This window comes from Hibiscus syriacus, unplaced genomic scaffold (genome assembly GCF_006381635.1).
Source record: "Hibiscus syriacus cultivar Baekdansim isolate YM2019G1 unplaced genomic scaffold, ASM638163v2 tig00014862_pilon, whole genome shotgun sequence".
NCBI lineage: Eukaryota > Viridiplantae > Streptophyta > Magnoliopsida > Malvales > Malvaceae > Hibiscus > Hibiscus syriacus.
In genome coordinates, this window is record NW_024062338.1 from 56,431 (window position 1) to 82,057 (window position 25,627).

At 33.4% G+C, this 25,627-nt stretch overlaps 4 protein-coding genes across 4 annotated transcripts; 2 read left to right on the plus strand and 2 right to left on the minus strand.

The window, feature by feature from the left end:
• The first annotated feature begins 142 nt into the window (after window positions 1-142).
• Window positions 143-1,330, plus strand: LOC120207475. Its single transcript, XM_039206933.1, has 2 exons — window positions 143-169; window positions 755-1,330. Exons 1-2 carry the CDS (start codon window positions 143-145, stop codon window positions 1,328-1,330), a joined length of 603 nt encoding a protein of 200 aa, XP_039062864.1.
• Window positions 1,331-1,823: 493 nt separating this feature from the next.
• On the plus strand, window positions 1,824-3,559 carry LOC120207494 (pentatricopeptide repeat-containing protein At5g42450, mitochondrial). Its single transcript, XM_039206947.1, has one exon. The coding sequence runs from the start codon at window positions 1,890-1,892 to the stop codon at window positions 3,453-3,455; it is 1,566 nt and encodes a 521-aa protein (XP_039062878.1). The 5' UTR covers window positions 1,824-1,889; the 3' UTR covers window positions 3,456-3,559.
• A 1,341-nt stretch (window positions 3,560-4,900) lies between these two features.
• LOC120207498 lies at window positions 4,901-5,814 on the minus strand. Its single transcript, XM_039206950.1, has 3 exons — window positions 5,388-5,814; window positions 5,234-5,309; window positions 4,901-5,151 (listed from the first exon to the last, which is right to left on the minus strand). Exons 1-3 carry the CDS (start codon window positions 5,754-5,756, stop codon window positions 4,997-4,999), a joined length of 600 nt encoding a protein of 199 aa, XP_039062881.1. The 5' UTR covers window positions 5,757-5,814; the 3' UTR covers window positions 4,901-4,996.
• A 1,741-nt stretch (window positions 5,815-7,555) lies between these two features.
• LOC120207496 (UDP-glucuronic acid decarboxylase 1-like) lies at window positions 7,556-10,390 on the minus strand. Its single transcript, XM_039206948.1, has 7 exons — window positions 9,559-10,390; window positions 9,263-9,410; window positions 9,086-9,165; window positions 8,628-8,711; window positions 8,453-8,527; window positions 8,085-8,177; window positions 7,556-7,992 (listed from the first exon to the last, which is right to left on the minus strand). Exons 1-7 carry the CDS (start codon window positions 10,180-10,182, stop codon window positions 7,786-7,788), a joined length of 1,311 nt encoding a protein of 436 aa, XP_039062879.1. The 5' UTR covers window positions 10,183-10,390; the 3' UTR covers window positions 7,556-7,785.
• Window positions 10,391-25,627: the final 15,237 nt, after the last annotated feature.

Here is a 25,627-nt window from a genome sequence, read left to right on the forward strand (position 1 = left end):
AGAAGTCTTACCACATTAAATTATTGCCATAATGTCTCTTTTTTCTTTTAATATAAATGTGGTCTTCTTCTACACTCGTTATTAATCTTCTTTTTGGTGGCAACATAGGTAGGGCAATTATAAACTGAGAGATAGATGAGTCATGTCTACATCGTTGAATAAAAGCAAGGTTAGTCATACTCTTAAATTATTTATTTTTTCTACTTTTGATTTTAGTAATTTCCTCCATCACTGAATTTTTTTTTTGTAAAAAAAATAATATCTCAATGATCATGAAGTACTCTTTAACATTTTTCATTCTAACTTATATTTTCTTAATTAAACTGAAGTGTTCAAGTAACCCTTTTTCATGATTTCATCATTAAAGATACTGCAATTGAATGACTTGTTGATCATTAACGTTATTCATCAATTAAGAGAGCATCATTTCTAAATCAAACCCTTGACTTTTATCAATTAATGTTGTATTTGTCAAAAATTATTGAGCATTTTTCAGTAATAAAGGAAAATATTGTTTTCTTTAGGGCTTACAGATTTGAATAAATACATATGTAGAGTGTGTATTGTCAAATGAATTTCAGTGGGTATCCGTTTTCATAATTTGAGCCTAATGATATGTTCGGTTTCATTGAAAGGGAAGCAAAAAGTTATTTATCTATGTTTACCAGTAAGGTTTAATAATAAAAAAAAAGCCGATTAGATCGTAACCGTTATTAATTGGGTTCGCATTCTAATACAAAATTCAATGTTTTAGACTTTGGTTGAACTGAAATCCAGGCGACTGTGCTACAACAATGAAGTAGAATCAAAGAGAGAGGATCTGATAGGTGAAATTGTGATGCACCAACAGACAACGAATGTGTTATATCAACTATTGTCCGAGGCCTGCCGTGAAAGAGATGAAGCTAAACAACAGTTGAAGAAATCAATGACCCAAGTCTCTGAATTGAACAAACTCTTACCATCATCCAACATTCCACCACCTCAAACCGACTCCCCCCACAACGTTCCCTCGACTTCCGGTATCGGCATCCGTTCAAAAATGTTGAGAACTTCATTCGTTGAAGATTCCAGCCACGGCCGGGTTTCAATCGAAGAATACTCTTCAATCGGAAAAATAATCGATACCCTGATTAAAGGGAAGCCGTTGCCGGAGAAGGGGAGATTGCTGGAAGCTGTTGTTGATACAGCACCATTGTTGGAGACACTTATGATAACGGGACAGCTTCCCAATTGGCGAAACCCTCCACCATTGCCATTCAATCTGGTTGGCAGTGAAATCCCAGGTTTTCCAAGCATTGAACCATATGAAATGCAGGGGTCTAAATGACTGTAACTTTAGGTAAACAATCTGTGAATGGTTTGGTTTATACTGTTAATATAATTATTTATCGAGTTAAATAGAGGAATATGAATAAGATTTCAACCTTCCTTTAGTGAAGGAATAGTATGAGTATGTTCAGTTCATCAAATGAACATATTTATTTGTATCATTTACGTCTCGTTTGATCATTTATTTATTGTTTGAGCGTTATATAATTAATAATACTTGTATTTTTAAATATGATTATTATTATTTTAATTATTTTATTCTTAAAAAGAACTGTTCATAATTAATAAATTTTTTATTTATTATTAATAGACGAATTAAATATTCATTGTGATGATCTATCATTGATCTGGATTTTCAACTAATCCTCTCATCTTTTATCACCAATATTTTTCATTTTCTCATTAATTGGTGACTCCCCTCCCTTTAAACAAGGGTTAAGTTTCTTAATCTGAAAAATTAATTCGACTTGATTTGCTTGCAACATGTCATTATTGGACTACCCTTTCTATTGGCCTTTATTTAGCCACAGAATAGAAACTACACAGAAAAACCTTTGATGCCTCGGTTGAGTTCAAATTGTAGGTTGCCTTTAACAGCTGTCGCAACCATGTTCAGCAGAGAAGCTTATAATCCTTTATTTGACATCCAAAAGGCTACAAATGCTCACATTCATATATTGAACGGTTCATCGAGCTCGTTTTCGGATGCTTGTAAGTTGTTCGACGAAATGTCTGACTTAGGTGTAGTTTCAGCCACATCCATAATTGGAACATTCTCTAAGAAAAAGCAACATAAAGAAGCCATATATTTGTTTACCAGGATGCTTTCTAACAATATTAGACCCACTGAGTTCACGTTTGGGACGGTGATGCACTCTTCCACTTTGTTAAAGGACCTCAATATCGGGAAGCAACTTCACGCCTGTGCAATCAAAAGGGGCCTTAATTTCAATGTTTTTGTGGGTAGTGCAAGTTTAGATCTTTATTCAAAGTTGAGTACAATAGAGGAAGCTAGCAGGGTTTTCGAAGATACCCATCAACCCAATGTTGTATCTTACACAACTTTGATATCTGGATACTTGAAGAATGAGAGATTTGAGGATGCTTTATGGCTGTTTAAAGTGATGCCCGAGAGAAATGTTGTTTCTTGGAATGCAATGATTTCTGGGTTTAGCCAAACTGGTCGTAATGAAGAGGCTGTAAATATTTTCATTCAGATGTTGAGAGAAGGGGTGATGCCTAGTGAACCCACTTTCCCTTGTGTTATTATTGCAGCAGCTAATATAGCCGCTCTTGGGAAGGGAAAAAGTTTTCATGCTTATGCTTTTAAGTCTTTGGGAGATCAACTTAATGTGTTTATAGGCAATGCTCTTATTAGTTTCTATGCCAAATGTGGAAGTATGGATGATAGTCTCTTGGTTTTCGATAAACTTCACGGAAGAAATGTTGTTTCTTGGAATGCTTTGATATGTGGTTATGCGCAGAATGGAAGAGGGAAGGAAGCCATTGAATTATTCGAAAGGATGCTAGTAAGTGGCTTTAGGCCTACTTATGTTACAATTCTTGGTTTATTATGGGCTTGTAATCATGCTGGTCTTGTTACTGAGGGTTATTCGTATTTCAACAAGGTAAGGCTTAAGGAATCCAGCTTGCTTAAACCAGAGCATTATGCTTGTATGGTGGATATACTCGCTCGGTCCGGGCGGTTCAAGGAAGCTGAGGAGTTTATTCACCAATTGCCTTTTGAACCAGGTATTGGTTTTTGGAAAGCACTGCTTGGAGGTTGCCAAATTCACTCAAATAGGGAACTTGGCGAATTTGCAGCAAGGAAAATCATGGCATTGGACCCTGGGGATGTTTCATCATATATAATGCTGTCCAATGCATATTCTGCCGCTGGCAGATGGGAAATTGCATCGACGGTGAGGAGAGAGATAAAAGAGAAACAGATGAAAAGAATTCCAGGCTGCAGTTGGATCGAAATAAGAAACAAAGTTCACGTTTTCCTGAATAAGGATTGCAAACACTGCCAAATAGATGAAATCTACAGCGCCTTGAGAATTTGTATCCAACATTCACTGGACAGTGAAGTTGCCAGCATTCTAATGGAGTTTAACATCTAGTCGGTAGAAAAGAAAAATGGCATTGGACTTCTGCACTGCTCTTGTTGATACAGGTAACAGCTTCTTTTCCTCTGAATCCTCATTCGAAAACGAACATATATTGAGAATGACCGATGGGGTGAGTTAGATTTAAGAGATTCAACGGAATATGAGACCAAGTACATATTTATTCGAACCTTTGGTTGTTTCAAATTCAGTGTTGCTGCTAATATCAAGACAAAAGTTTGATATCCCTGCAAGCAGGCTTGAAGAAGAAATATTACAGCAAACTCTAATCTGCTGCCCTCTATATATTTATTGCCTTCCTTCTCTGATATTGCTTTCCAATAAAGGCATCCACATCAACAAGCCCCATAGCATTGCCCTGTATCGGAACTAGGATCTCTAGTAGGCTCTAAGGAGAGAGATCAACCAAGTCCAATTTGAGTTATAGAATCAACTGGTTCTGATTGCTTTGAGAGTATTAGTGCCGACCTTCATGGCAATTTATGGGCTGTTTTAGCTTCATTACTTGTATGTTTTAGCATCCATTTGGATTAGAACAGATACAGTCGTTTTAAATTTTCTAGGTTTTTGATCAGATTCTAGTACTAAGGGACGTTAAAGCTATGGAATCATAAGCTCTCCTTCAACATCTGAGTGAATGGGTTCTCTTGATTGTTTACATCTATGTTATAATGCACAACTCTTATAAAATGTTAGTTGAATTATGCTGCATGAAACATTCCATTTTTTATTTCGCATTGCTTGTTATTCTATCTATTCTGTTTAATCCTTTAGTTATGTTTATATTTTTAGGCCTTTGAATGCAACTTCAAGTATTAAAACTCGAAACCGAGGCATATGAAGAGGGAACAATGCTTCTTTCTATTGATGATGATGGTGATCAAGTATCTGTTCGGTATGTCAAGGACAAAGGGATAGCAATGACCAAATGGAATTTGGAGTCTGTGTTCATAATTCATGTCTTGATTGATTCTGGAATCAATGGAGCTGACCTTGATACCTTCTCAGCCACATGGCATTGTCCAGAATGTCATGTGAATCAGATAGTATTTGAAGAACTCGAGAAAATAAATATCATAATCTAAATTCTTGGTCAAGGACTGAAAGGAGGCTGATTTTCAACACGATCAATTCAAAGCTACTGAAAATCTATCAGCAACTGATGCACCAATGCCCATGGATAAAGCCTGCAAGAAAAATTACCTCAAAGTGGAACATACAAGAGCTCGAAGATAGCCTGCACAAATCTCTGGTAAATATATAGATTGGAATATGATCATTTCAAGACTGTATATATAAGTTCTAGATTTTTACACCGGCAAGAATCATCAAAAGGTATCAATATCAAGCTACCCTTTTCACCATTCTGGTTGAATCTTGAATCCGATGAATTGCAGCAAGTTATCATGTAAATATAAAGTTGTAAGCTACTTTGTTATCAGAGTCGAGTTCCATGACAAACTAAATTACCATTTTCAGAATAAAAAATAGTCTAATTTGCTTAGATTTCTTGTTCAAAGAAGTAATTAACAATGCTACTTTGTTATCATTTTATTGGTTGAGGCAACAGCCGATGTCCAAAATTGTGCAGTCTTAACCCTGGAAACACTGGCCAACACTTGTGATGGTGTCACATCTCCAACAATTGTCACCTTCTTTGCTGCAGAGTCGATGCTGAAGGATGTCACACCTATTCAAAACATACAAAAATGGTTGTAATTTTGGTTTGATGGAGATGACCATGTATCTGTTAAGCATATATACATACATACCTTCCATTCTTGATAAATGTTTCCTCACTTTTCCCTCACAACCTTTGCAGTGCAATGACACCTTTAGAACCACTACCTGAGACCAAATTTATTGAAAACTTAACTGCAAATTTGATACTTCAATAACAATAGTGAAATGGAAGAGTAGGGAAACCTGGTGTTGATCTTGTTGTACAGATTGAATCTGCTTATCACCGGTATCTGCATCTTTAATGTCAGAACAACTGCTTTTCCTTGTAATTGCATCGGTTGGCTTCAACGAACTGTTCTTCTTGATGAGATCATTGGAGTTGGCTGAAACTTCATTATTGGAAGACCTTTTCTCATTGTTCTTCAGCTGATGGTAAGGCAAAGGATTGAATGGCGGTGGCTGAGAGGTACAAAGGTTTGAAGGAAGGGTTTTACCGAACCTTTTGGAGTCTCTAATGGTAGTGGTTTGAAGGGAGGATGCTGAGGCTTGGTCCCTGCTTGAACGTACGGCTGTTGAAGCTTGGGATGCACATAAAATGTTCATTCCTTTCATCTCTTTTTTGAGGTTTGTAGATAGATAAGATAACCAGTGGCTTATACACAGCAACTCCCAACTGATTTCTGCTTTTATGTTCAACCTCTTGATCCATGAAAAAAGCCGTTGAGTTTTCAAACTTTTTCCTTTTTTAAAAAATCATTATATATATATTGACAAGAACAGAGTTAATTAAATGCTTCAGGTGGGGGATGGCCTACCTGTTTGTATGTGAATCATATGAGACAGAGCAACGGCTAAATTATCAACCCCCAGCTCGCTATACAATGCTACATTTTTTTTCATTACCAAGGATACCGGACATCATGCAAGTTGTACTTAATAGTGTAGAAAGTGAATTAAAATGATGAGAAATTAAAAGATAAAAATATATATAAAAAAAATTAAAATTTATTTTTAATATATTTGGTAAGAAGGATGTTTTTTTTCCAGTTACGTATTAATAGAATTACAAATAGAATAGAATAGAATAAATAAAAATACATTTTAATTAATTCACATTCTCTCTTTTTGAAATAATTTATTGAATAAATTATATCTATTATCACTCAATTATTGTTAATTTTTATTTTGATCACCGATCTTTTAATTTGTCAAGCAGACCATCTAACTATTTAGTTATTGCCAATCAATTCACCTGTCATTAATATTTAATGAAGGAGTTGATGTGCTTGTTAAAAAAATAGTATAATTATACATTTAATCCTCAATATTTACACACATTATCAATTTTGTCATGATTTTAGTTCAGTTTAATAAATTTAATCACCAATTAGATGGTAATACGTGTCACAACATGATTGGAGGAAACTTTCTTAATTTTAATTTGTTTAATTTAATTCAGTTTAACTTGCTTAAAACTTTTTATTTATCCTCACCATCTTTACACAACTACTTACATAATAGGGGACACAATATTCCTAGTGCTCAACAAAATTTATGAATTATCCAAACTAGAGCACAATGTCATCACTTTCCTGCAACGTTTAGTCTTGTTCTTTACGCACATAGTACTCATTACCATTTTCTTTAACTTTCTAACACGATCATGCCTTATCAATTAACACATGGGATCAAAATATCACATGCTATCATACATTAATTCATCATCATGAACCTTACGTTATAATCTACAAATCATATTATATCAAGCACTCCAAGACCCAAATTAACACAACTTGGATAGGGGAAAAAATGAATGATACAAGACAATTATACATACCACTAAAAACACTAACATAAATAAACTATTACTCTATTTATTGTCTTGAACTTCTCGATCGATAACAACGTATGGAAATAAACCACGTGTTCAATTTGAAATTCAGTGGTGCGTTTAATACAAGTAATAACAATAGAAAAAATAGATGCATGCAATCAAAACATCATGTTTGAACCATCAAAGAAATCTAGAGGCAAACACAATCTTATTTCTTCTTTCTTTATGAACATAGTAATGGTTTCAATCATATTAAAGCATTGTTTCTTCTCATTAGTCCTAATTATCGTCGAGTTTTGTTTAATGATTCTCGCATATATGAACATCAATTATTGAATATATTTCATTACACTAAATATTAATGAGAACCAATTTGATGTAGAAGATCTAATGATAATTTGTGTTTTATTGTTACTCAAATGCAAGGCTTGTTCAACTAAAAATAAACTCAACGAATAATAGTAGATTCAAACTGACGAGAGACACGTTGAAACCCAGAGGCTTCAGGACCTTTATTTTGCCATACATTTTTATTATTGAAGAAATTTTTTCTAAATATTAACAAATCATTTGATAGGAGAAAAAAACCCTAATTATTATTAAGAACTACACAATGTAGATGCGAACAATGGGAGCTGATTATCATAAAAGGAAAGAACATATCTTGTTATAGAGGAGCTGAAACTGCTAATTTTTTCAGGTAACATAGATCACGGATGATAATAATAATAATAATGAAATGAATTGACAAAACACACCTGTCGTTCGCACTATACATACTTGTTGCATTATTTCTTCATTTTGCATTTAAGCTCCTTTCCCTTCACCTTCGTTCAAAATGCGGTTCCGGAAATCATTCACCATAAGGGGCAACCCTTCCCTCAGGGGGATTTTTGGCTCCCAGTTCAGCAGCTCCTTTGCTTTGCTGATATCCGGTTTCCTCATATGTGGATCATCTGCAGTATTCGGTTTATATTCTATCGTTGCACTTGGATCGATTGTGTCTTTGACAACCTGATAGGTTAGGAGGAAAATGAATTTCAGAAGGCCCTCCATTAATGCTAAGATTAGTCAACATAAAACATATTGGGTGCGGAAGGACAAACCTCGGCCAATTCAAGCATAGTGAACTCTCCCGGGTTGCCCAGATTAAAAGGTCCTATGTGCTCACCTTCCATTAAAGCAACAAGTCCATCCACCTGTAATTCATGAAGAGTATGAAATCCTTTTCAATTGTATGGCACTTTATCTTCTTAACTTCGAAACTGTCTCACTTCTAAGTTCTAACCATTGAAATAAATGAAATTATACACGGCTAGTTTTACTTCCTCGCTCTATTCCCAGTGAGAAAAATCATCTAAGTTTTTTCCACTTCACACTTCTCCAGTATTCACAATTGGAATACCAATACAAGTCACCTAGAAAAAAAAGCACCATATCGAGAGCAGTTATGATAATAAACATGCAGACATACCAAATCAGAAACGTATTGGAAGCTACGTGTTTGTTTCCCATCACCATAAACAGTCATTGGCTGCTTTCGAATGGCCTGTAATATAAAGCTACAAAAATTAGAAAATGTTGTATGATCCAAATCTCAATTGAATTCTACATACGATGCCAGAAAATGATTCATAGGATCATTCAACCTGAGCAACGAAATTGCTAACGACACGTCCATCATCCAAGCACATTCGAGGACCATAAGTGTTGAAAATACGAGCAATTCGCACCTGTACACAGAAAGTATCATCATCTGACCATCACAGGTAGCCTCTATTGTAACATAGGCCTTTTTCTAATCTCCCTTCCACATAAATTTTTAATAATATTCACAATTAACCCTTCACAAATTCTTTCATCCTCATCGAGTATCAAAGGCGACAATGCTCCAAGTAATAACACATTAACACTAGATCATTCTAGAGAACTGATACATGCTAAATCATAACAGGATAGTCAATGCAACAGGAATATTTAATGCGGATATTGCCATAAATATTACAAGATTGTAGTTTCTAGTGCAGCTTCCGAATACAATATTTTATGTAAATTACTCGAGCATTCCAAAATTGTTCAAGTAAATATACAAAAAAAAAAAACGTACCTCCACACCCGCACCTCGATGATAATCCATGGTTAAGGTTTCGGCAGTTCTTTTTCCTTCGTCATAGCAACTCCTCTCCCCTAATCACATTAACGGAAAGATAACATTTTGCAAGGTAAAACCAAAGAATATTCATCAGCCAAAACAAACTGATGTTGCATCGTATAAGCTCCTTACCAATTGGATTCACATTTCCCCAATAGGTTTCTTTCTGGGGATGCTGAAGGGGATCGCCATAAACCTCACTCGTGCTACTAAGCAAAAACCTGGCCCCAACTCTCTTTGCAAGCCCCAACATATTAAGAGTGCCCATCACATTTGTCTTGTAATCTCACTAAGTTAAGGATCTCAAATAAACACAATTCAATAAAAAAAGCAACTCATTAAATCAAACAGTTTTGATGAACATAGAAACGTAAAGAAGAATACCAAATACAAAAGAGAAATTGGCATTAAATTATAGGAAAGGATATGATGGTCTTGACCGGATTGTATTTATAATGAACCGGAGAAGCAGGGCAAGCTAAGTGATAGATCTGATCCACTTCCAAGAGAATCGATTCAACAACGTCGTGTCGGATGAGTTCGAACCTCGGGTTCCGGAAAAGATGAACCACGTTTTCTTTCCTCCCGGTGAAGAAATTATCTATAACAATCACTTGATCGCCTCTTCCAATAAGCTTATCAGCGAGATGGCTCCCAACGAAGCCAGCCCCACCGGTGACTACGATCCTCATTCTCCGCCGGCCGATCCCAACGGGGACCCGACCCACCTTGCCGTGAACCGGCTTTGTAGAAACGGAGAAGTCTTGGGTGTGGGAAATGACGTCATCTTTGGAGAAAGATCTGGGGATGGAAGGGCGGGTCTCGGATGGGGCTAAACGAGAGAGAGTCGGCTGGAGGATGAAGAAAGTGGAGCCGATTAAAATGCCGATAAAGATAAACAAAAGCCGTTGTTCCTTGAAGAGATAGTTAATGGATCTAGGGAGAGATCTGGGGTATTTCAAGTTTTTGGGCGAGTAAGGAGGCGCTTGGGGTATTGACATTTCCTCATCTCGCCTATGGTTCACGCTTGATTGCTTATGTAACTGTTTCATGGCTTCAAATTTCTGGGTTTTTTCTTTTTCTTTTCTGCGTGGGAATTCTCGAAATAGTAAATGGTTTGTTTTTCCCTTCTCAGCTAGAGAGTTTCTCTTGGTGCTTTCGTGGGATCTATTTGATGGGGTTGAAGAACTGAAGCTGCAGTTCACAGAGGATAAACTGAAAATAGTTTCAATTCATTGTTATTAGCCAAAACAAATGAAATTATAAATTTAGTTACTAAACGCTTTTATCATTCTTATTTTACTGGCTGTATTTTAATTTTTTTTAATTTAATAACTATACTCTATACATTATTTCCTTTGTTACTAGATCGTTTTTTTCCACTAAAAGCTTCATTACGTAACTTAGTTTAAGATTCTCTCTTTTCTTTTCCCTCGATTGGGAAACTTGGACCAAAACGTGTGCTTCCATGTAGTATGGTTCAAGGCTAGTTATGGAACAGGCTTGTGAACTAGGGACAAAGTGAGGGATCTTCATCGACTCGATAAAGAGTTTCAATGGATGGACCGGTTCTTTAACTAGGTCATTTTCTTAGTGAATCGGCTCTACGCTCTGCGTATCGCAACATTAGCAACCCGTGTGAAGGAACCTTTGAACCAGATGGTCAAAGAGCTTTTGCAGGAACCCTTCAGTTTAAAGCACTGCAAAAAAGAAATCTAAAAGAGCAATCAAAATCTAATAATAAACAAATCAATGAATAAACTAAGAGAAAAAACAAGGAAGAAAGAAGATTCATTACCTTCAACTTCTTTGCCATTGCTAGCAAGAGCAGATTGAGCATGTTATATTGATAAAAGGTAGTCCTATGATCACCATCTTCAAAAATAAAAAGTACACAATGCGAGTCATCATAGATCGACCTACTGAGGCAATGACCATGCAAGTGCTTATTGAATAAGTCCTCGTGTTAGGAGTCTTTGTCGATGGAAGGGCTGTGCTTCTTTGCTCGTTAGGCTTTCGCGTTAGTCATGAATCCTTAGCTTGGTTCCCGACTTTGAATTCGAAATAAACCTTAGCTTAGCCAACTTTAACCATTTTGCCCATTTTGGCCTTCACTCAAAACGATCGGTTACCTTCACCTTCCTTAACCAACTTCTTATTCAATCCATTCTTTCCAATCTCTCTCTCCTCGCCAGCTTTGAGGATTGGGTTAACTGGGTCGTCTTCCGGGATGCCCATCCCGTTTTCTTCTATGTTGTTGGCTGTTGGCAACTCAAAGTCATCTTCCATGGTGTTTTCGCTGGAGTTAGCGATTTTTAAGAAGGCTAATGGGTAATCATGGAAGAATGGATTGAAGAAGAAGACGAGAATTAGATTCCGAACAAGACAAGAACAGGAAATGGAAATTGTTTCTGATTCCGTACCTGAATCTTTGGGATTCCACGAACAATCGTCGTGGGTTGAAAGAGGAAAAGAAATAGCATCGTCAAGTATAGAACGTAAAGCCAACCACGTTGAAAGAGGATTGTGCTCACCATTAGGGATGGCAAAAAACTCGAATCCGATGGGAAAAACCGAAAATCGAATTAAACGAGTCGGGTTCGGGATGATAAACGGGGACGGAGACGGGGAAACCCATTTATTTTAAACGGGGACGGGGGACGGGGACGGGTTTGGTAATCCCCGCCCCGATTACCCGATTACCCGCCCCGATTACTCGCCCCGATACCCGCCCGATAAATATTAAAAATAATTATATATATATATATATATAATATTAATAAATTTAATTTAAATAAAAAATATATATTTATATATTTAATTTAAATATATATATATATATATACCCGGCCCGATTCTCAGCCCAATACCCGGCCCAATACCCGTTTAAATAACCGTTTATGCTAAACGGGGATACCCGTTTCCCCACGGTTTTCCCCGATTACCCGACGGGGATCCCCGTTTAAATCCCCGCGATTTTTTAAACAGGGACGAGTACCGATTTTTTAAATGGGGACGGAGACGGGGGACCAATACCCGGCCCGAACCCGGCCCGTTGCCATCCCTACTCACCATGCCCATTTCTGAGATTTATGTGGCCTAGGCCAAATAAAATAGTAACATCTTTATTTTATTTTGGCCATTCAACTATTTAAAAAAATATATCTAACGTTATATTTTAGTCACAAATTGTTAAAAAATTAACAAAATATAATTTTTAAATATTTCAATGATGATGTGGTATTATCTTGTTGTGACATGTTATCATCACCGTTAAAAAATTAACGATGAGTGACCAAAATGAAGTAAAAAACTAAATGTTAGGCATGATTTTAAAAAAAATAGTTGGTTGACAAAAACAGAATAAAAGTTATTGTCGAGACACTAAACATGTAGTTTACCCATTTTTCAATCTTGCATCAGGCTCAACGACGCCCTGATGCTAATTGGATAGAGAAAGAGAGAGAAAAGAAGAGGATGAAGAATAATAAAGGAGTGAATGAGAAAAAAAAAAGTTTTTTATAAGGGATCAAAACGTAATTTTAGTGTAGGTTGTCATGTCATAATATTATTAATTATTTAATGGTAGAGTGATTAAAATAGAAATAAATCAAAAGTTGAATGATTAAATTGAAAATTTTAAACTTTAATGATTAAAATAGGAGTGAGAAAAAAAATTAAATGAGAAAAAAAGTAATTTACCCAGAGATTAAATGATAATTTTGTTTATTTTCGAAGTATTAATGATTGAGAAATGTAATTTTGAGTGATGAAATGTAATTTTAGATTGGATGCCGATGAACATGCCCTAAAGTTCGGCCCGCAGTGCATTTGTAATCCCGGTGGCTTTATTGTAGCCGAGTACCCAGTTGCCATCACAATCCCTAATCACACCTCCAACTGCACTTTCATTCGAGCCCACGGAGACGGCTCCATCCATGTTGAGGCAGAATCAGTCTTGTGATTGCTTCTCCCACCGAACAATCCTAGTTGGATCGAAGAGGGACGGGTAGAGCAATCGTCCCTGAAAATTTTAAACTAATATATTTAAAACTTATACAACATTATTGTTAAACCGTTAATATATCAAACATCTATTGACGATCTATTAATCTTAATTCAAAATAATTTAATAAATCCTTAATATTAAAAAATCTTATCGAATTGACCATTTATTGACGATGCAATGAGATATGTTTTATTTTTAGGTTGTAAGGGTTCTAATGGTGATGTCCGGAAAGAAGCCTGTTGGGACAATGACATACCTCGGACCCTCAGCGGATTGTCAAAAGTAGAAGAGGGTATCTTCAGTAGATGTTGATGGATGAATAAACACTCTTTTGCCTGTTAATTTTATTGCCATGTTACTCAACTCTTGCATGGTTACTAATATATGAACATGTTTGGGATGTAAACAAGATATTCTTCCTCACAAACCAGTCGAGTTTGAATAGAAAAAGTTCGAATTTGATTCAATCATTGTGGAGTTTGACTTCGAGCATCCTCATGCTTTAATTGAGTATTTTTTTTTCCGATCGTTGAAAATTTTTTAGTTATCATTTTGTTATGATATATAGTGCGAATCGGCCTCTCTGCATTGAAGTTGTTGAACTTCATAATTTTAACGAGCTTCCACATTTTAAGTAGCTCGTGAGCATGGTGTATTATCGGCTGCAAGCATCATTTATTTTTTTTAACGTCATTAGCTAAAAAAAAAAGGACGAAACGAGACTTCAAGAAGCACATTTGATAAAAAAAAGTATTGAGGACTGATATGGAAATTATGGTATACTTTAGAGGTCATTTTATTTATCAAGCCTAAAGCTTTAACCAATATAGAATGTCTTTTAATTTTGAGTAAATTAGAGTTTGTCGTTTTTGTTTCAATTTTCTAAACGTATGGTCACTAAATTCAAAAAACATAATTGGTAGTCACTCTTGTTTTATTTTAATTAAGATGTGCTCACTGAAACGTTAATTTTCATTAATTTGATGACATAGCACGTTAGTAAAATGGTTTACTTTTTACTTTAACCCTTAAATTTTATATAAAATACTAATTAGAGACTATTTTATAAATTCAAAGTAATTTAGGGACAAAGTTCTGATTTACCCTTTTTAATATACTTTTCTTCTTCCCCAACTTGCGCCGCCGCACAGACTCGATTTATCTTCAACACAACATTCCTTCTTCTTCGCTAAACGACATCGCGAGTTCCCTCTTTTCCATTCATCGACGAAATGCCCTTGTTCATATTCTCTTTTCTTCCTTAACACCCCATTGACAAGGAGAAAAATACAAGTTGACTTTTCCTCTTTCTTTTGTTTTGTTTTTGTTTTGCTTAACTAAGAACACGATTTATTTGAACGAAAATAGAGGCTGGGAAAAATGGAACAAGGGTTGCTTGATGATATCATACATCGGCTTTTGGAAGTTCGGGGTCGACCGGGGAAACAAGTGCAGCTATCGGAATCGGAGATCCGACACATTTGTGCGGCTTCTAAAGTGATTTTCTTACAACAGCCAAATTTATTGGAACTTGAAGCACCCATCGAGATTTGTGGTATTGTTCACGACTTTTTTAGATGCCCAGATTTTTCTTTTCGATTTTTTCAGAGCGGCTAAGAGCAGGCCGTCGGAACGGAAGGAAAGAGAAAAAATTGTAACACCCGGAGCCCGACCTGAAATATCGAACGGTTTAAGGTAGTCTCACCTTTGGATCACCAGAGTGACTTTTGACTTAAAATTTTCAAGTTAAAACATTTTAAAAAAATAAATAGAACTATAGTTTGGAATATTACTAGTATATATAAAACAAATCAGGTGTGAAACAGTTTTACAAAATGTGAAGCTCCAAGCATAACAAATATCAAAATAAACCAACAGTGAAATCAAGAGTTACAGATTAATCATACAGGTCTTGTGAAATACATGCCCTCTAAAAGTAAGAACTGTACTCTAAAAAGCTGGTTGTTGAAACTCTGATTAGTTGTCGACGCCCCAACTCTACTCGATATTTAACATGAGGAAAATAATTTGAAGACTGAGCTTTGCAAGCTCAGTAATACACAACTATTTAATTAAAGCTACATGCAAGAAGTAACGCAAGCTGATTAACCGTAAATATGGTATGAAGTATTTACAACCTATGTCACACTTTAGAGAGCAGTAACAGTCCCAAAATGATCTCACCTCTAAGCTTGTTAATAACACTAACAAAGTGGATTTAGTGAGCACTAGACCCTAATCAAATATCACATATCAGATAAAAATATTGTTTTACAAAATATAAATATATATATATATATATTTACATATCATTTAATAATTATGGGACCCTTAATGCTTTTTAATACATATAAATATACATGTACTTCACGTGGGTGGGTTACCTTTCATCCATTCACTTTCACAATTATAATATATATATTTATTCTAAAATCCTTAAACACGTCTAAACTTTGAAATTCCCACCTATCCTTGCCCGCACTCTGCTTCTATTTCCCTGTTCGTTTTCCTCTTCTGCCTCTCCTCATAAATACCAAGGGCAAGCAGTCTAATTTTTGTTTACTCTAAAATAGTATTATAATCTCATGCGAATCACCATTATCCTTATCATCATTCAAACATTTAAAGATTTTATGACCAAGATAATAAGACAACTAACATATTGAGCAACCAAGTATCACATTACCACATACATGGAGCACGACAAATAAGTTGAATATTAACTCCAAATTTCATGAATGAAACTTCGTTCCTCAACCTTCAATGACAACCCCCTTCTCCTTAGCTTTGGAAGTCTCTCCTTGCTTCTTAGCTAACAACACATGAAGGATAAGCTTTAACACGCAATAAAATGATTAGGAGAAGATGAAAGTTATGTGGGAATAATAAAAACGAGCTAGAACTATCTATGGTGTCTTCAACACTAAACCCCATTCTTAAACCCTCCATTACCCTATACCATTCTTCCAAGCAGGTGGTGAGCTTGATTTGGAGCTCTGAGTAAGGAAGTATAACCCTTAAATTAATCTATCAAGAGAAGGATAAGAGTTGAGGTCTTGAACAGTTTTGAGCTTCAACAATGGAGGAGAAGCGTGGGAGAAGGAAGAGAGAGAGAACAGAAACAAAAGTGGCGTGGGGGAAGCTTTTGCTACAGTGCTCACCTATTAGTTCAAAACTCACACATCTATATAAACTACCTTTTTTCCCATCTAATCCCTTTCAAAGGTCTAACAGCAACCTAAGTCCTCCAAGGATCCATGGACTTTTTAAAATGATAGACTTTTGATCCATGGACTTTTAAAATGATAAGACTTTCATAACAATTAGGTCAAGACCAAACCCAAGGCAAGCCCAACTTATAAGTCCAACAAGCCTTAACACTCTAACACTTGGATATCTAGATCTTAAGTTAACACTCGAGTAACGATTCGTATCCCAGGTCGTTACAAAAACGATGCAAGAGGAGGAGATGGTGGATGAAGATGAAATGTCGCCGTCTGAGAGGGAGAGTGGGGAGAAGAGAGAAACAGAGGCGGAGTATGAGGCGGTGAAAGGGTGGGGGCGGTGAATGGGAAAAGGAAAGGGAAGAGATGGAGGTGACGAGGTTGGGGATTTTAGTGGATTTGAAATAAGAAAAGTATATTAAAAAAGTGTAAATTAGAACTTTGTTCCTAAATTACTTTGGATTAAAAAAATGGTCCCTTGTTAGTATTTTATCTAATGTTCAAGGGTTAAAGTAAAAATTAAACTCTTTTACTAACATGCCACGTCATCAAACTAACGGAAGTTAACGTTTCAATTATCACATCTTAATTAAAACAAAGCGAAATTAACTATAAATTATGCTTTTTAAATCCAGTGACCATACATTTATAAAAATGAAATAAAAGTGACAAACTCTGTAGTTTACCCTTTATTTTTATTGTTAGACTCTCGTAACTCTTTTAAAATGTTGAATCCACCAAGTGATCTATGTGGTAAAAAGGAATGTTGTTCTCCTTAAAGGTTTTAAGTTTGAGTAGTTACATCTACAGAGCGTGTATGTGTTGTCAATTAGTTAAGAAAATTCTAAAAATATACTACGTTGTAATCACCTCAAACCATTAAAAAAAACTCACCTCTATGGATTTTAGAAATTCTTACTTTTCTTGAAATATATAATTTTACACTCCTAAATTTTTAATATAAATTTATATTTCTGACATAAAATCTTACGTACTCCACTAATTCTTTCTTAATAAATTGTAGATACCAAACTAAACAAAGCCTTTAAACTATTTAAATTGTGGAGGTTTGGGTAAGAGATGAAAGCCTATAAGATTGAAAGGCTACAAACCTAAACTCTTTGATGTATGGGTATGGGCTTCCTTAACCCTAAAAATCCTTTTTATGGATATTAAATATGACAACTATTTACGGATTTTATAGTACATTATAGGGAAATTAAATAGTTCGAGAGTGTTATAAAATAATATTTATTTAGAATTTTTTTAAAATTATTTACAATGCATAGATACTTTGAAAACGTGACTACTCGAATCTAAGATCTCTATAAAAAATAACATTACTTTTTACCAGTTAGACTATTAAATACGTTATTTTTTAATTAAAATTATTAAGACTGAGCACTTGACATTAAAACGCTACGCATAACCAACAACTTTTGTTTGTAAGCATTTTAGCACTTCACCAAATAATTTATTTTAAAAATTAAACTTATGTTTAATAAAATTTATAGATGATTTTTTATTATTTCATCGATAACCATTATCGATAAAAATTTATAAAATATATTTTTATATGTTCTCCTTTCATTTGTATCGTGTGTGTAAATCTATTTTTTAAACATTTTTCATTCGCTTATTAGTATCAAGTAGTTCAACCACTTCCTTTTTCCTAAATACGATTTCCTTTTTAAAAGAAATTAAGAATGTGAAAAAAATATCAAGGGATGCCATAACTAATTATGTCATTCAAATATAATGTGAATTAATTTTTTTAATAATATATAGTGATTACAATGATAGTATTTGCTATATTTTTATTAATCTAAAAGTGATTACAAAGTAATATTTGTTCTAAGTACTCTTAATCATTTGACAATAAACGTTCAATCACCTTTGCCGTCATTGGTATTCGAACACGTGACCTCTAGAAACATCAACAATTCCTTTAATTTATTGATAATTTATATACATCATATAAATATAATTACTCAAATTTAAATTTTTTAAAGAGATAGATATTTATTTTTACCATCGAAATAACATGACACGGTACATCTAGAATTAATTGAAACCATGAATCGTGATGCCCTTCAAATCCACAACACGGGTGAACATGTGAAAACCCAAATTTTATTTGGCACATTTTTCCAAAAAGAGGATGGTCCTTGCTTGTTTGCAAGTAGTTCAACAATATCAAGCATTATCAATATAAACACATCAAATCTATGCTTTTTGGTATTTACTCATTCGGAGAAAGAAAAAAAAAAGGAATTTTAGTGCGAAATTGAATGTTGAAACACATCTTCTTATTCTTCCCTTTCACACATTGATGTAATGATTGTTGCAACGTACTTTGCTATTTCCTTTTATGGCAGCTGATATTTGGCTTTGCATGGAAAACTTGGGCGGCGGCAGCCATTCTTGCCACCTCAAAACTATACAACGTGTGTATATATATATATAATTGAGATCAATAATGAAAATAAGAAAATATTGACAAAAAAGGAGATAATTCTAACCGTTTATTTATATTCCTCCGATAATTCTAAAAATATAAAACTAAAAGTTTTATGAAATACTAAATATAGTTAGATTCTAGCTCGTATATATAAATATATATATTATTGTAAGATTATTTCTATCGTCATTATTTAGAATAACACTTGACTTTAATAAAACTTAATATTTCGATGAACACCTCGAAACTCAAAACTATTTTAGATCCAACTATCAATTTGAAGTTAATTAGAGCATTAGAAACTTATAAGGATGCAAAGATATATATTAGACGTCAAAACTTCAAAATGATAGCAGCGTGGAAAAGGAAACGGTGATTAAAAAACACCTCACAGTTTGAATATTAATTTTGTCAAACCCCAATATTTGTTGCCAAGAAAAGAGCTTTCAAATCCACTACATTATTTCTTAAGTTGGTACTGTATGTTCTTCAAATTTCAATGAAGAGTCTCATATATGCATATATGTAAGCCACGTTTGAAAGGTCCCATGACGTGTTTCAAAACAAAATAAATGTTTTCACATTTATATACATGGAAGGGTACATGATTTTATATTAAAGTCTGCTTGGGGTCATCTCTGTTTATATCCACACATTGAAAAACGGATGTAAAAAATTGTTTACTGGGTGGATTCTTAAACTAATATTTGTAAATATCTTTTTTTATTTCATTTGTCGTCAAAATAGTTGTGTCCACTTTCATTTTCTGCAAATCATACCATACCTGGGAAAACAATTTACTGGTCTAAACTAAAAACAGACAACGAGCTAAAACAAGCAGTTGCGGTCGGATTAAGAGGACCAAACAATTGTCTGTTTTCTCGAGCGTGCATGAACCGAATCATCAGCTACACATGTCACTGTCATTGCAAACGCCAAACTTGAACTTCCGTGTACGGAGTCGAAGAGTTCATCTGGTTTACGCAAATCCTAACGTGTTGAAAATTGGAGATTCTTCTTACAACAGGCTGTTCTCCACCTTTGTTTTCAAGACAAGTGCACGTCCGGGGCTTTGCCTGCTGTCATAATCTAAGGTTCATAACTGTTTGATAAATGTTCAATAATTTTGCATGCACATGAACTCGATAAAACCAGCACAACTGACTCTATGCATATAATTAAGTTTATTTTATAATTATGTCAAACGAATATATTAAAAACAAAGATCAAAGTTCCACTTCCTGTTAAACATGATGTAAATTTGATGAATGAATGTATTTTATGAGACTAAGTTTAGTTGAATACATGAATTATGAAGCATACATGAATTTCTTTCGCACAAAAGTAAACTTCACAGACGTCGTAATTTGATAATTGAAAGTTTATTTTCACGACAACGTCATTGATTTTAAATTGATTACTTTGTGGTGCCGGTGTCTAGAAAATAAGATGGTTCATAATTGATATTGATAATGATACATCGAAAGTACGGATGGAGTCCGTTATTTCTTAAAAATTTTAAATTGTGATATATTTTATATATATTATATATATATATATATATATATATATATTTGATAAATTTAGGATGAATACAATATAGATTTTGTTCAAAGACTCTCAACTATTTGATTTTGAATGCTCATATGCTTGCGTATGCGATGCTCGAATCCAAACATTAAGGATAACAACAAATTCCTTAACCACTAAAGGAATTTGATTCATAATTCTTTATAAATAATATATTTTATGTTCATAAAATTTTATAAATTTGTTGTTTTTAGAATTTCAATAGTTCGCCTCTTAATTTTAAATTTTGAATACGTAAAGATAGATACTTAAAAATAAATATTTATATAAAATTATACTAAATAAACATTTATTAATTTCTTGATCCATCATCTTCTACTACCTTCTCCTTTGAGCCGTTCATCACGTCATCTCCCTTACCAGAGCTCTCTATTTTTCTAGCTTCAATCTTTCTTTGGCAACTCTTGAAATTTCTTTGAAAGTTTCATTCTTTTTCGTTTATCATTTATTAAAAAGCAAGTTTATACACAAAAGTTTTTATTTTTCTTTGATTCAAATCCAAAAACAAGACTTTTTTTATTCTTCTATGATTATGTGCCTAAAATGAACACGTGTGTTCATATTTTGATTACTTGTGTTGATGTCTGGGTTTTGGTAACTTTTACAAGACTCCAACTTTTCTTTACTTCTATTTTTCACCCAAAACTTTAACCTGAAATCGACATGCATATTCATATTTCAATTACTTTGTATTGATATCTGGGTAAATTTTGGTTGGGTTCAGGGTAATATAGATTTGTCTGCTTTTTCCCGTTAATCAAACCAATATATTTATATATTCAAATCCTTTTCAAGGTTCTTTATTATTATTATTATTTGAACAGAAGGTTCTTTAATTTTAATACAAATTAAGAAGCAATTTACGACCGGTTCTTAATTTTACAGCAATTTGACTGTCTTCATTTGGTAATATATATTTACTCTAGTTTGTGATTGTCATTGATCTCTCAATAGCTTCATCCCTGTTGTGGTTTGTTTGTCGATGCAGTCAGATATGTTTATATCAATCTTTTACTTGAGTTTTTTGGATGAATTTATAATATTTTATTTGTATGATCTTAAGTGATTAGTTTTTTGTGTAATTAGTATAGGAAAATATTCTAATTATATGTTTAGTTTAAGTTTATAATTGTAAACTTTCATCGCAATTTTAGATATTTTCTCTTTTTTAATAAAACTGATGGCTTCTATTTGTATAAAAAATGTAATTATTATTACAATATTTAAGATAAAACGGATTAAGTACATTTAAATATATGTTATCTTTTAATTTAAAGATTTTGAAATTTTTGTAATAATTCATAAACAATATATAAAAATTATAACTACCATATAAGTATTAAGATAAACTACTTAAGTGGTCACCAAACTTTTTTAGGACGTTTGTAATTTTTTCACTCAAGCAAAAATTCTTACGATTGAGTTACTTCAATCAATTTTATCATCACCGTTAAAACCGTTGAACATTTCAACAACCACCTTTACAAAATAAGAGTTGAACTCAAGACTAGGGTGATTAATGAGTTGATAAATTCGACTCGATTAAAATTTGTTTAATATTTGATTCGAGTTAAATCGATTTGAATTCAAATTCAAATAGAGATTTTAACGAGTTGAGTCGAGCAAAACCTAATTCAACTCTATAAGTTTGCGAGCAATTTGTTAATTTTTTTAATAATTTTTTAGTAGTTACCTTAAAAAAAAATTCGTTAAAAAATCTAATGAATAATTACTAATTTACTAATAGATAATAAGAAAGTTGTTAAATTACTAATTATTACTAATTTATTAATTTAGTAACTTTTTAATAAACAATAATGAGGCTTTCCTGTGGTTCGCACATTGAGACGGTTATCCATGTTCTCCGCGATAGTGTTCAAGCCAGACAGCTTTGGGACAGAGTGCTCCTTCCATCTTTAAGTTCCCGGATCTTTACGTGGAACCTCCGAGACTGGTTTCTGAACAATCTAAAGCAGGTAATCATCTTGAATAATGAGGCTTTCTCCTGGTCTTCCCTCTTTATCTCGATTGTTTGGCAGCTTTGGAAACAACGGAATGATCTTGTCTTCTCCGATCTTACCCAACCAACTGATGCGCTTCTTCGCCGATGCATCGTTTGGGCAAAATACTATGCCAACTATATGCCAAAGCCTTGTAAGCCTCGTTTGATACAACAAACAGCTGTTTTGTGGGGCAAACCCCCTGCTGGCTGGATGTGTTTGAATACAGATGGAGCTGTGTCCTTGTCCACGGGAAGAGGCTCTATTGGTGGTGCAATCCGTGATTCACATGGAGTTTGGATGGTTGGCTTCAGCAAAAACATAGGCATAAGCTCGATCCTTCAAGCTGAGCTTTTGGGGATATATATTGGACTCACTATTGCTCAATCTTCTGGTTTTACAAAAATTATTGTCCAATCAGACAGCACCTGGGCGATTAAAATATTGGATGATATAAATGCTATTCGGAGTCACATTCCCCTTGTTCAAGCAATTGCAGGTTTACGCATGTGTGCATGGGAGTTGCGCTTCCAATGGGTTCCACGTTGCAGCAATTATGTGGCTGATCGTCTTGCCAAGTTCGCCCCAGCATGTCACTTTTATCTCGTTCAGTATGCATCCCCTCCTCTTGGAATTATGGACCTTCTCGCAATTGATTCAATCGCTACCTCGACAGGTGCTGCTACACCAGCTTTAGACTAATGTTCTATACACTCTTTCAATTAAAAAAAATGAGTATGTTCACGAACGTTAAATGAATATGTTTGTGAACGCTAAACGAATAAACACGAGCACCTTAAAAAATAAATAAAAAAGACAAACATGATACTAAAAATTTAAATATGAACACGAATCAAACAAAAACACCTTCAAAAATAAATAAACGAACACAAACACAACTTTATTTATTCAAACTCGATTTACTTACACCTCTAATAATGAGATTGCATGACTTCAAAGCAATTTACATTGTCTTCTCTTGTTATCACAACAAAAATCACTACTACTAAACAAATAAAATTACAATAAAATAAAACGACATGCATCAAAATGTGAGTGTAAAGGAATTACAAAGTGATGTATGAAGCCTAAGTTTGTCCCTAATTATCCAATTAAACTTACAATACTCAATTAATATAGGTCATATTTATCACCATGGACGGACCCATATTATAGATAGGAGACGTTATAGGTGGAAGGCGCAACGGTTCCTTTCAAACTTTGATGTTCTAATTATTTTTTAAGTCATTGGTAGTTTTGAAATTATTACGATCAAAATCTTGCCTCTTTTAATTAAAATTTAGTATAATTGTTTTTAAGACACTATTAATTTTAAAATTAATAGAATTAGGTCTTGACCCTAAATTTATCTGGTTTAATTTTTGTTTAAGATCTTTAAATTTTAAAATTAGTGAAATCAAAATTTTAATCTCTTAATTTTTATGGTTTAATTACTTTTTAAAACTCTATTAATTATAAACTACTCGTAATTCAATCCTAGCTCTATCCCTTTGTATCATGCATTTTCGGATATTACCTTACGATTATCACTTACGATTATTAGTGCGCAATGCTAAACTTAGTCTAGTTTGTGGATTTTAAGGTCATTTTTTCTTTTTTTTTTATTAGGGATTGAGTTTCGACTTTAATTTCAATTATGAAAGGATTTTTATTGATGTATGTTTATTTTAAAAAAATAATAATAACATCCCTATAGCTGATTTGTTTGTGTTCCCATATCAATATGAGATGTGGTTGAAATAACATACTATGACATATTAATTTGAAGATTTGTGGAAGAGAAAAATTCTAGGGATTCGCCTTTAGATAAGAAGATTGACCACTTATTATGGCCTTAAAAAAATGAGAGCTCTATATCATTCGAAGTGATGAACATTTTTTTTGATACATTGACTAAAAAAACAATTGTGATATATATGGGTAGGGTCGTAGGGGTGTAAATGAACAAAAATATATTCATATTTGTTTATTTATTTTTAAAGATATTCATATTCATGTTTAGTTCTTATTTGTTTAAAATTTTAATATCATGTTTGTTCGTTTAATGTTCATGAATATATTCATTTAGTATTCGTTTATATAATACCATAAAATGGTAAAATTATGTCACTCATCCTTAAACTCCACGAGTTTCATGGTTTAAACTTTAAATTTTACCATGTGTTCAATGTGGTCTCTATATTTACCAATATTTAGAATTTAAAAAAATAAAAAGTAAATGAGCTTTTAAACAAGTTTATAAACGAGCTTGTTCTAAAAATAAACGAATGAGTCGATAAATAAATTTGTTCGTGAACATAAACGAACCGAACACAAATCTATTTGTATTTGTTCATTTATTTAATGAAAGTAAAAGTTTTAATCATAATATTTTATTTAACTTAACAAACGGACATAAATAAACATTATACGCACGATTCACGAACAATTAAAAGAATATTATGTTCACTTATATAGGCAATTTGAAACCTTATCAGCATCATTTAAAAATTATGTGTACGGCGTTTTAAACAATTGTGACATGTTGGCGATAAGACTAAAATAATGACTGTACGGCAATTTTTTTTAAAAAAGATGAGTATACGGCTGTATTGCATGCAAATGTATGTACGGTATCAATATTATTTTATAAGTTATAATCCTATAATTGTAGGCATGACGAAAGTAATATCAACTTGGATTGGTAATGTATAATTCAAGCAATATTATGTTTCCCAAGGCTGTTAATATTTGACTTTGTTGCCAAAGAATAAGCACCGTACGTGTGATAAATGAAGAATAAAATTAAGAAGACAAAAATAACTATTATCAAAGTTTGAAAACTTGAACAACCGTTATCCAGCTATTATATAAACCTAAATCTAATATTAGTACTAATTATATTTAATTAAAGTAGTGATTTGGATCCCGGTCATTAACTTATCAAAAGATTTTGAAAAGAAAAAAAACGTTATTTAATAATTTCAAGTGTTTAAAATTATTTTTAAAATGTGTTTATTTATGTGTAAGATATATAAAGTTCAAAGTTTTCAAAAAAAAATCGTAGGAGCTCTATATTTTAAAATCTAAAAAAATCAATGAGAATAATATTATATATATTAGAGTTTTTATTTAACATATTTTTCCATTTTATACGCTGATCATTTGACAGATACAAAGCAGCGATTTCGTTGATTTATATAAGCCGTAGAG